Source organism: Cystoisospora suis (genome assembly GCF_002600585.1).
Source record: "Cystoisospora suis strain Wien I chromosome Unknown contig_5345, whole genome shotgun sequence".
Lineage (NCBI taxonomy): Eukaryota > Apicomplexa > Conoidasida > Eucoccidiorida > Sarcocystidae > Cystoisospora > Cystoisospora suis.
In genome coordinates, this window is record NW_027158135.1 from 1 (window position 1) to 11,535 (window position 11,535).

Consider the following 11,535-nt stretch of genomic DNA (forward strand, 5'->3'; position numbering starts at 1 on the left):
CTCTGCTAAGATCTGAATCTCCCGTATCGGGGCGCGCATGCAGCAGCGGTTTGGGAGATTCAGATCTTAGCAGAGAACCGCAGTATGACACAGCCTCCTGCTTCTTTCCGTTTGTCTCCGTAGCAACCCCTCTAGCGCCAACATACTTCTCTGTGAGCAACCGCGTCTCTTCAGCCAGGCGAAGGGACGGATGCTCGGGGCCACAGCGCCCGTGGTAAAATCGTATGGCCAAACAGCCTACTACGCACTCACCCTCATCTCCACTAAGCGCATCGAGTCAAATAGTTCCCTTGCGCATGATCATGTACTTCAACCACATACACCAATCACGGGTTGTACAAAATCGAGCGACACCGCCGAAGAGACACCGCGGTCAGTGCAGCAAGCACAAGAATTCTTCGTACGTTATAAACCCGTCATGATCGCCATCAACGGCTTTCAACTCGCTTAACACAGCTCGATAGAGAGGGAGATTCTCCGTATTCACATGCTCCAAATCTTGCAAGAAGCCCTCATCCTCCCCGAAAACCAACTGCTCACTCTCTACAGCATCTCCGGTAGGTTCACTCCCGACCGCGTCGCACCCTGGTAGTTCGCGAGTGGCTAGATCGGCACTAAAGGATGACACCTCTGGAACCTCCATAGTCGCCTTACAGGCGCCCATGGACTCGGAAGTTCCTGGCTGCAAAGATAGAACCCCGAGCAGGTCCCGGTAGCAGACGAGGCCGTCGAAATTACGGTCAAAATACCGGTACGCGGCCCTACAGAGAAACCCACGCCGAAAGAGACACACATTCTCCCTTTGTCCCGTCCCAAGAGGCTCACAGTCCCCGCACCGGTGGGGTAGCCGACGAGGCACCAACTTACCACAAGTTGTTCCAGCTTTCTCTTGACAATCTCGCAAGGTGCGTTCCTGAAAGTACAAGACGCTACGCGACTGCAGCGGAACGCGGGCCGCACCGGATACACTACATAATTCACTAACAGCTTGCTGCGGCCACTTTCTCTACGCTTGTGTGGCATTGTAAACCTTGTTCGGGCGCTACACCGTGGCCGGTCCTGTGTAGTGATGTCCCGTACCGTAATGCATCTACGGTAGAACGTGTACGACGATGGATATACACGCGGCGGAGTCAGCACGACTGTCCACTCACGAGTTACTTTCCTTGTAAAAAAAAGAACTGAGGTCAGGGAGAGCCGGAGCCGACAAAAACTCAAGAAGGAAGAGTCCGGCCCGTGCGCGTATCGGCTTCTAAGGTGCACTCTGTTCTACCCACACACGACACTTGAAGGCCCGACACGGCGCTACAGCCTGATCTCACGCTGGTACGCTGTCCACCATGATGAAGAACTAAGAGCCTGTCTTTCTAGAGGGGAGATCCCAGCAAGGCACGTAGAGGTGAGCTCGAACTGATCATCGATCCAGGACCTCCTCGAGAGTGGTCACGCGCACGCCCCTTCTGCAGATTCCGGACAGCTGAGCGGACGTGAGCGTGTGAATGAATCCTATAGAATGGCAATGTGCCCCAGTCCCCACGTACATACCTGCAGAGGATCTCCCGTCTACGGAGGTCGCCGTCTCCCAAAGACGCAGCCAGGAATTCAACAAACTCAATCGTACCACTTCCATCGGTGTCCATGCCGGCGATCACATCTTTAAGTCTCCACGGTTCACCTTCCCGCCATTCCCCTTCCCTGTACTTCTCTCCACTGCGGGAGTCGGCTGCGCTCCTGAGCCGTCTGTTCAGCATCGTCTTGTCGTGGTCTGCTTTAAGCATCAGAGCATCTAAAATGGCGTCTTTCTCGATATGTACAGCCGTCCCTCGAGCCTCCCCCTCGTCTGTTGTGGAGCTGGTGACTCTCAGGGCGCGCTGCTTTTTTCCTGTGCTAAGCGAGCTAGAGAGAGTGACCCACTGCCAAAACGGTCCAAAGAACTCCGGTATTCGGACACCTAGCAGCGCGTGCAGGTTGAAAACATAGGGCAACAGTTCTCCCAGAGGTGGGACTACCCCGCTGCTACTCAGTCCCGCCAACCGCAACAGAGAGTGGAGCTCGGGTGGTAAAGAGGGACTGACTAAGAAATCAGAAGCATGAGTAAACCTCTGATCTGCGACGTGGCGGCTTTCTGAAGAAGTTTGCTGTTGCGCGTTTTCCTCTACAAGATGGGTTGGCATCGACGTAACCTTCTCCGCGGTTTGCCGGGAAACGAGATCGATACCGATCCCTCCTGCGTCCTCCGGGCCAGAACTCGCTCCGGCTTCCGATGTCTTGACGCAAGATGCAAACGTGTCCGTACAGACGCTGGGCGTGTTAGTATCGCTACACTGCGGCGCGCGGAAACAGTCGCTTTTGTCGTTGGCTGATGCCCACACCAGATTCTGATCTCCATCCCGGCGGATTCCGGAGCTGTCCGGCTGTAGGCCACAATACCCCTCATGCAGTCCAGCGTCTGGGGCAGCGCGCCACCCTTGGCGTTTTCGCAGGCACATATCTTCGAGAAAGCAACAGACACATTCCGCTGTCGCGAATTCTCGAGCCAGAGACAGACCCCACTGGACATCTCCGGCTGCGCAAAAGAAAGAGTCAAACAAAATATCACAACGACACCCGATTGAAAGTCCAAACATTTCTCGCTGCCGATACAGCACCCAACCCAGTAATTGATAACTTCATAGAATCAACATCGATTGCCGAGGTGGTATGAAGACGATGCCTCGAGAAGGCCGCGAGTCGTTTGCGTGACATGTCCAGATGTGGGCAGAAACAATCTCAAAGAGCAAGCACACATTAGAGAGCAGAGGGAGACGCAGCCGTATCATACATCACAGTGGTCTGCCGTGCCACGTGCTAACCTTCAGCGGAGTAGTCATCCGTTTATGCGTTTGCACAGGGTGAGTGCAATGAGACAAAAGGGGCTGATATGTACCTAGGCCGTTATACGGCCTCCACGCCGGCGTACTCTTTTTGTGAATTATACATTGTCTGTGCTGCTGATGCATTGAGTTCTTCGAATTCATTCAGTTCTTCGGAACACGAAAGAACGGATCTGCAGGAGACTCACGCTCAACGGCTCCTCGGTGGTGTCGATCAAGCGCATAGAACACTTCTCTGAGAACCTGAACCCCTGGCTCATCCTCCATTTCCCTTGCAAGCACGGTCCGAAGTGCTCTCTGAAGAGGTCCTAGTGCCGCAAACCGTTGCCACGCTGTGGCAGCAACTAACAGAAGGTTACGGGACCGGAAGACCCCTGCCTGTTCCGGCTCCGTGAGGGAAACACATTTCCAGAACAAAAAGCCTCTTCCTTTCCCGCCGAGATTCCGCACAGAGCCCTTCTCACCATGGGCTGCGCAGTGTTCAGTAGAAAAAGGATGACACATGACAGCTTCCCTCAGACCCGTGAAATCCTCTTCCCTCTTGTCTGTCTCCTCTTGCTGGGCGCGACTCGTGGGACACAAAGGCTCACGGTGGGTCGCAGAGTGATGGACGAGCTTGGGAGACAAGATTCCCGAGAAGGGGGGAGGTGACGAAGCTGAAGCGCGAAACCCTTTTGGAGATGAGGGACAAGCGCAGCCCGGAAGGGCCAAGGAGTCCGATTGTGAAGGAGGGTCACCGGAACAGACTGGGTACGACAACGGTGCCGGAAAACGACAGTCGGCATCAGGATGAATCTTTGAGAAAGGCGGAACGCGAAAACTTTTCGTCCGAGGAGAAGCGGAAGCGCACGTAGAAGCAGATTCTGACGACAGCTGACACGATGAGCAACAGCACGTGCCTGACCCAGGCGTTGGCGAACACGAGTTCAAGACAGAAGGTCCTCGTGGTTCCCGCTGTGCTCCGACGTAATCGGGACATGAGGGACCAAGACACGCACAACTCGGCGACGGACACTCCCCACGACCACCCACAAGCGAACCATCAATCCCTCCCCTCTCGGTGAAATAACAGTCGTCCACGAACGTCGTTACCTGTCCGGATTCTTCTTGCTTGTAGACAAGTTCACTCTCACAAAGATTTTCCTCAGTCACCACGCTCCCACCGTCTGTCCGAGAAAACGTCGTCTGTCTCTCTTCCCGTCCCTGTGCTCCGCCAAGCAAAGCTGGAGAGCTGCTGCAAGTTTGCACCCCTTCCTTGCCCCTCACACTTCCGGTCGCTCGCGCGTTTCTACAGACGGAGACACAGCCGTGTACAGTCCCCTCTTCCTCACCTTGAGGCGGGCCTCCTCGTCTCTCTTCAAGACAGCAGGGGGGTGAAGTGTCAGCCGTCGCGACGCCGAATTCTCCCTTCACCCCATCATGGACTTTGTCCGGTCCACTGGCCAGCCGGTTTCCTGTCCCGCGGTCTTGCTCAACGTATGTCCCATCCCCCGACAAACGGGCACATCGGGGGCATCCCCTTGCAGCCGCAATGGACCTGGCGCTTCCCGACACGTCTGCCTCCGAAACAGAGACTGGAACTGCTCTACTGTCGCCGGTTTCTTGGTCAAAAGACATCTGGTACGTCGTCCCCCACGCACCCCCACGTATTCCGAAGTCCGAGCCGTCTCTGTCTCTGACAGCCGGCTCGTCCTTGCCTGATCCGGCCTGTTGGAGACGCCCGCGAGGTGACCATGGATCCACGTCTTTCAGTCCGACTCCATACGGCTTTCCGTCAGGGAACGGGAGCTGGACAGAAGGCGGCACTGCTCTAGGCAAGTTGCCGCCGGAGCATGCGGATGAGCACAACCTCCCCGCGCTTCGCCCCCGGGCTGCACTGTCATAACAACCGCTGAAACACGCGACACTAGTACCGCCAAGAGGAGTACGATCTCCTCGGGCAGCCAGCCGGGAGGCCGTAGTGGTTCCAGTGTCACCTACGTACAAATGCAGATGCGGCACTGGTAGAGACCCCGTCGCGAAGTCTGCGTCGCTGGACGGTGCGCCGGAGACTGGGCTGGGCAGAGGAGTTTCTGGAAAGGGCAGCCTACCACCTGACTCTGTACAGTTGACAGCTTCTTCCTTCTCAACCCCGCCGCCGCGACTGGCACTGGGGCAACACAAACATCTCAGCGCTTCCGTGCCGCACTGGCGCAACACGCACGACACACCGCAGCAGTCGGTGGCGCCACCAGTGTCTAAAGAGGAGTCCTCTTGCAGCCTCTCGGAGTCTCTATCTCGCTCCCCAGCCGCGACACGAATGGGGTGCGACCGATCAAACGACATCGAGGAACCCTCTTGCAAAGACGCGGTACTCGAACGCCGGGCACGCACTAGCCTTGGATAAGACTGTATCGAACGAACGAGCGATGAGGCTGAAGCAAAATGAGAGCCTGACGCCTCTTCTCGAAGAACAGTGCAGCCGGGAGACCAACAGAAGTGCAGCGGACTTCCACCAAGACGAAAGGCGCGCAGAAGGTCATCCATCTCCTCAGTCGTCCAGACCAGCGAAAGAGCGATTTTCGAAGACTCCATGTGTTGACCCGTTCTCACTGCCTTAGCCGGGGACTGCCGTGCTGCGGGAGGACGCTGTTCTCGACAAAAGGCGGTTAGCAGACGATTCTCTCCGGAGGCACCTTGGGCCCAAGGTGCATCACGGACAGAAACTGTTCCACTTCCCACTGCCACGCAGTTCGTATTTCTATCTGACTGTCCAGGTGTCGGCGAAAAGAACACAGGCGATGACTCCTCTGTACGCGTCTCTGCATTCCTCATCCCTGCTACCGTCCACTGAGTGTTACCCCCGGCACGCCAGACAGCTCTCTCATCGTGCTCGACCCTGCACTCCTTGTCCCACCCGAAACAAAGCGGATTCTCTTGTACCCAACTCAAGAGCGAACAACCGGACTCCGGTGCTTCCCTATTCTGAAGCTTCGTAAGAGGGGCAGCGCGGACTTTTTGAGACACTCTGAAGTCAGCTGGACCGCTACGCTTGATCTGACCACACGAGAAGCACACATCTACCTCTCGAAGAAATCTTCGAGACGACTCTAAGCAAGGCGTAGCAGCTAGCCGCTCTCCCTCCGAGGAAACATATACCGGCGCCCCATCGGGCCCCCCGTTGTAGAGTGCTGACGGCGTGGCTCTGGCGCTCGCCGCCGGCGACTCCGTGGAGTGGGACGACGTCAGCTTCTGTCCGTAAACCTCTCCGAGGCCTGCGGTAGTCGACGGATAGTTGCTCCCACTACACCGGCACCGCCCTCCGTGACCGCCATGAAGAAAGCTCGGGGTCGACAGCGACCGAGATATAGAGCTCGCTGGACGGAGAGTTGCTGCAGCCGGACACGGAAAAAGCAAGCAAAACAGGTCGAGACAATCGCCAGGGTCCCCTTCAACAACAGAGGGTACTTGTGACCCGGGGCCCCGTGAACCCTACTTTCTCCCGTGGCAGTAAACGGTAAAGTACGAGATTGGCTACACACTGACGTGCCCTTCGTCACACGAAACGGATTACTACCCTGAACTGGTACCATACACTGACTGAAAGGACCCGAGGCATAGAGAAACAGACGACCACACTGTATGACCCACAGCTCTTCTTTTGTCCTCTCTGTAGAGGAGTCGGGGGGCGCTGCCTGACTATACCGCGGTCGAGAGCTCTCCCTGATCGGATCAAGTCACAAGAAAACCTATCCACTCCCGAGACAAGCCACCAGCCGCCTGTCCTCCACCAGCTCAGTCAGTACACACCTCCGTCCCCCTCGTCTGACCGGCAGCCCTCCTCCTCAGACGCCTACGAAGCCTGGCACGTTCAAGACCCAACAAAGCACTCTCGCATGAACGTGTAACCTACTTCGAGCGAGACGCGTGCGTACACTCGATGTCTCCCCAGAGCTGCAAGCGGAACCCCACTCACCCTGAACCCACAACTGTCTTTGCACTGAAGCGAACCACGGGTGCGTGAGAGTCGTAGCGGCATCCATGCGTCGTAACACCCCCGGGAGCCAGTCTTGCTCCGTGCCCTTTTTGCAGCTGCCTTCGCAGGGCACAGAGGAAGTCGAATTCGCGTTGCTATCTGGACTGCCTCCACCGGGTGCGACGGCAACGACTTTGGAGAGATCAGGACAAGCGGAGCTACGATGCACCCCATCAGCCGGAGTGTCACATGGGAGAGCAGCACCCGGATAAGTTGACTGGGGCGCAAACGGATTGTGCAGCAGTCGACTAACGAGATCTTTGCACTCCTCAGATACTGACCGCCAGCAGGGCGCGGAGAAGGATACACGCGTCCTGAGAATCTGATAGGAAAAAGAAAGACACCTGTCCCAAATGAAGGATCAAAACAGGAGCAGCGGAGCTTGCCAGCCTAGAACAGAGACCGCGGACGGCGACTCCAGCACCCGTCAACAGCCCTATGAACCGGACGTGGTCTCCGTTGAGATCAGTCGACTGATGCACTTCCTCAAGAGGCCAGAATCCCTGTGCCTTAGGGTACCCGAACAAGAGAGAAAAACAGTCCAGTTTCGGCCCGTCCCAGCAAGGCCCAAGGACCACGAAGCGGTACAAGTAGCTACACTCCACCGGAGTTGCTTTACTGAAGGCCGAAAAGAAACAGTGAGTGGGCAGTTACACGTCAAGGCTCTCCCCCCAAAACGGCTCCACATAAGCCTCTCAGGCTGGACACAGGCGATCAGAATCACACTAGAACTGGAACGGCGGGAGGAGTGTACTAACGTCACATGGATCGGATTGATCGCCTGAAACATAACCTTCCTGCAACATCCGGGGTAACCACAACAGACGCCGGTGGAAAATGTCAACACCGTTTCAGCTAGGAACAAAGAAAACACGGATCCCTCCGGAATGCCGAAACGAGCTGTGGAATTTGCGGTGAGCAGGCTACAATATCCGTAGCCTACTCATCGGAAGGCTGCACAGTACTAAACACACCCACACTTACCTTGTCGTAAATTTCCGCCTCGGTGTTTCCATCAAAAGGAGGCGCGCCAGAGATCAAAATGTACAGGACGACTCCCGCCGCCCACATGTCGCACTGCACCTCATCATAGGGGAGACCCTTCAGCATGAAGGGAGAAAGGTAGTAGAGAGTACCAACGCAACTGCTCATCGGACCTCCACTTCTCAGAACACCACCTGCGAGACCTCTGGGGAAGAAACGCTAGGAAGACACGGCACACCCAGCGGCAAACAAGAAGGCACACACCGGGAATGACGCAGTCTCCGCTGTCAAAATTCTAGCATTGTCGCGCTGGACGCACGCGTCTATGACGCGATGCTCATCAGTCCGACAGCTACACCTTGGCCAAATGCCTGGACAAGGCACGAGAAGGAATATTTACGAAAGCGTGGACCCGAGAAGAATCGTTCTACGGGGACTGGTAAGTAGCACACGCGCAAATCGAGTACCAGGGACGCCCACAACATTCTAAAACAAGAAAAAGGCGAATCACGGCCTGATATGAATCCACATCACAAGTCCCATCTCTACAGCCACGAAAGGTCCAAAAGGCACAGGTAGGATTGCCACGCAACAAGTAAGAAAGGACCTCGGCGGAATCAGACAACCGGATCTTACGACTCAGACAACACGGCTGCGAGAAACAGACCCAGTCTAGTCGAACCTGAGCGTCACGGAGCTGTTCGGTGACACGCAGGTCTCCGGAAGACACACTCCAGCAGGCACTCACGAACTCCGGCCGACGCAGCAGGAGGACTGTCGCACCGACCAACTCAGGATACAACCACATTGCTCACTCGCCGTAACAATCTTTCACCGCTGCCGCTGCCTCCACCGCCGAATCTTCTCGCGAGGCCGAAATCTACCAAGGCGATGCTGTCGGGCATTTCCTTTTTCCTCCGTGCGGACCCGGATAGCTCCGGCGGCGGGACAAAGTGTTCACCCCGTCTGCAGGCAGAAACATCTGTGGCATCAGGCGACAGAGGACAACGAGCCCGGGGACGCAAACCGGAAACTCCGTTCCCTCCTCTCTCAAGCCGCACTCCCAACACGGTATCGGCATCCTTCCCCAGGCCCAGCGAGTCCGCGACTTCCTCCTCTTCACCGGGACGAACCGCGGTTGCGCCTCTGAGACTTGGAGTGGGACAAAATTTCTCCGGGGCCTCTTCATGCGAAACTAGCTCAGAATCCTGGCTCGCGGGCAGGCGCTCATCAGCCGGAAAGGGGTGAACGAGAAGAAGATTCTCCAGCTTGATGTCTCGATGCGCTATGCCCTTCTGGTGCAGGTAACACAAGGCAGAGAGGAGCTGTAGCATGAACCGCGCCGCTTGAATCTCCGAGCATAACGGCTCCTCCTCATCGTCGTCCTCATCATCCTCGGCCAGCACCAGAGTGCAGCCTGCACCCACCCTTGAGCCGCTTGAATCCAGGCGATTGCCGGGTCTTGTCTCGGCGTTAGCTGTCACGTTGGTTTCCATTGAAAGACTGGTAGGTTCCTCTTGTTTTCGTCCTCCCTCATCTATCGTCTGTGCTTGCCCGCTCTGTGAACCCTGGTCTGTTCTACACCTCGGCTCTCCGCTTTTCCCTTCAATACGTGCTTCAGCGTCCGATGGAGAGTCCCGTTCGGACGGCATTTCGACTACGTGGGCAGAACCCGAGTCCCCGAAGGCATGTTCACCGTCCTCTCGGGTTGCACCTTCTTTGTTCCCTCCCCCTCTCTTTCTCTTTCGTCTTCTTGCTCTGGCGCCAGCTGCAATCGCATCTTGCCGACGATGCACCCAGCTGAGCAAGTCGCCTCCCCTGCAGTACTTAAGAACCAAATATATATACTTGTGGTCTTCGAATGTCTCGTACAGACGCACGATATTGGGGTGATCCAGCTGTCTGCATAACTGAATCTCCTGGCGGAACCGCGGCATCTCGTGTTGGTGTAGCTCCTTAGACACGCGCTTTACCACGCGTTCCAAGCCCGAGAATCTCTCCACAGCGGTCTGCACAGTGCCCCACGTGCCTATACCGATGACTTCTCCAAGCTGAGAACAGAAAGACACGCAGACATCAGCGACGCTCAGACAGACACATGCACACATGTAAAGTGGAATGAAAATAACTCGCTTCTGGATACCCCGTGTCACAACATACACAGGTGAACGAAGAGAGTGACTAATTGACCTCCCTTCTGCATGGACACGAGCCAAGCAATTTGCCGGACAACGTCGCCCTTTCCAGCACAGGCATCTGCGGAGAAGCACAGCTGACGTCAATCCTGGAGTGAACCACACAGCCCGTCTCCGCGACAGTCGAGTGACGTCAGGACCCTAACACGATTCGCGTACGTCACGGCCAGACAGCAACCTCAGCACATCCATTTCTTTGCCCCCTCCCTTTGCCCTTGCTGTCCCACCCAACCGGTTGCCCTCCGTCGCTTGCATTTGCTGGTGCTCGGAAAGCATTTTTGGTCCCCGGACTGACTCGGTCATCTGTCTTCAGCAAACACCGGGAGCAAGAAACCTCCGTCATCAAGTAACCCTGACCCTGCCTGCCCTTCAGGAATTGCATACACGCTAAATTACAGAGGGGATCGACCTTCCCACTAAAGAATCATCGAGCTCCCGACCGCTTCGGACTGGCAAACGTGTTGGGCACTAGCACCCAGCAGACTAGCTGCCTCAGAGGAGTCGGCGCGCAGAAATGAACTCACATGATAACAGGTGGTAATAGGAAGAGAGCTGCTGCACACGAGCTGCTGCCTCTTCAGCACACATCCGTCGCTCTTGACGCGCTTCAGCTTGCAGAGTCCTAACCCCGCGTTCCCCTCCGTTTCACAGTGTGTCATCTGAAGAGCCTGTGACTGTGACTGCGGAAACTTCACATCGCCTTCTGGATTGCCTCGCACGTCAACAACAGATTCAGAGGTGTTCCCTGTCATGCCCCCGGAATGCAGGACACTGTGGGCGTGTGGCGGATCAGGTCTTCGCTCTCCAGCAAGTTGCCTCGTCTGCTGCTGCTCTCTGGAGAAGACTCTCTCCGACTCCGGGTTATTTCCATCTCTAAAGTCGGCAGAGAGCAGGTCTCCTTCCCGCCACTGAGCTTCTGACACGCAGCGCTTCTCGTGATGCCCCTCTCCGCACTCCCTCGAGTACGACGCCATCTTGTCGGGTCGTCCATGCAGGCCTACAATTCCCTACCACCCACAAGGAAGCGAGGTGCTCTTAGTGTGGCCAGAGAACTGGCAACCCTTTCGAGGTAACCTGATGCCTGAAACGTGGCTGTGTATTTGCCAGGAGCTCGTCAAAAAGAGAGAGCGGAGACACCACCACCGCCAAAGAGAGTTACAGCGTGAATGGAGAAAAAACGGAAAAAAGATAGCAGCCCCACGACTGCCAAAGAATACAAAAGACAAGCACCCCTGGGGTTCGCCCGCTGCCGGTAGACCGTTCAACGTCATGGTACGTCGTCCGTTAGCTTGCAACAGCCGTACTCTTCCGATGGAAAACGAGCACAAGGAAGGCAGACCGGTGACATGAGAAGCATAGTGAGGAAGAATATGGACAGAATGTCGCCATGGATCCCTCGGGTGGGTGGCCTTTCAGGCGGGAGAGTGCAGAACATCAGTAACCAGGGATGAGGAGAGGAAATCAGTAG

General features: G+C 56.1%; 1 protein-coding gene across 1 annotated transcript; it reads right to left on the reverse strand.

Moving 5' to 3' along the window:
- Positions 1 to 49: 49 nt before the first annotated feature.
- CSUI_009149 (calcium dependent protein kinase cdpk8) lies at positions 50 to 11,535 on the reverse strand. The gene is made up of 7 exons (XM_068069267.1): positions 10,592 to 11,535; positions 8,688 to 9,923; positions 7,873 to 8,091; positions 6,829 to 7,210; positions 3,062 to 6,244; positions 1,546 to 2,566; positions 50 to 761 (listed from the first exon to the last, which is right to left on the reverse strand). Exons 1-7 carry the CDS (start codon positions 11,039 to 11,041, stop codon positions 374 to 376), a joined length of 6,879 nt encoding a protein of 2,292 aa, XP_067918757.1. The 5' UTR covers positions 11,042 to 11,535; the 3' UTR covers positions 50 to 373.

Bases quoted from the DNA above. Each gene is read 5' to 3' on its own strand.
- CSUI_009149 (XM_068069267.1), bottom strand. From the start codon at position 11,041: ATGGCGTCGTACTCGAGGGAGTGCGGAGAGGGGCATCACGAGAAGCGC. The intron at 7,211-7,872 runs GTAAGTGTGGGT...TTTTCCTATCAG, and splicing joins AGGCGGAAATTTACGACAAG to ATTCTCAGGACGCGTGTATC. The intron at 6,245-6,828 runs GTGAGTGGGGTT...GTCCGGCTGCAG, and splicing joins AAGACAGTTGTGGGTTCAGG to CAACTCTCCGTCCAGCGAGC.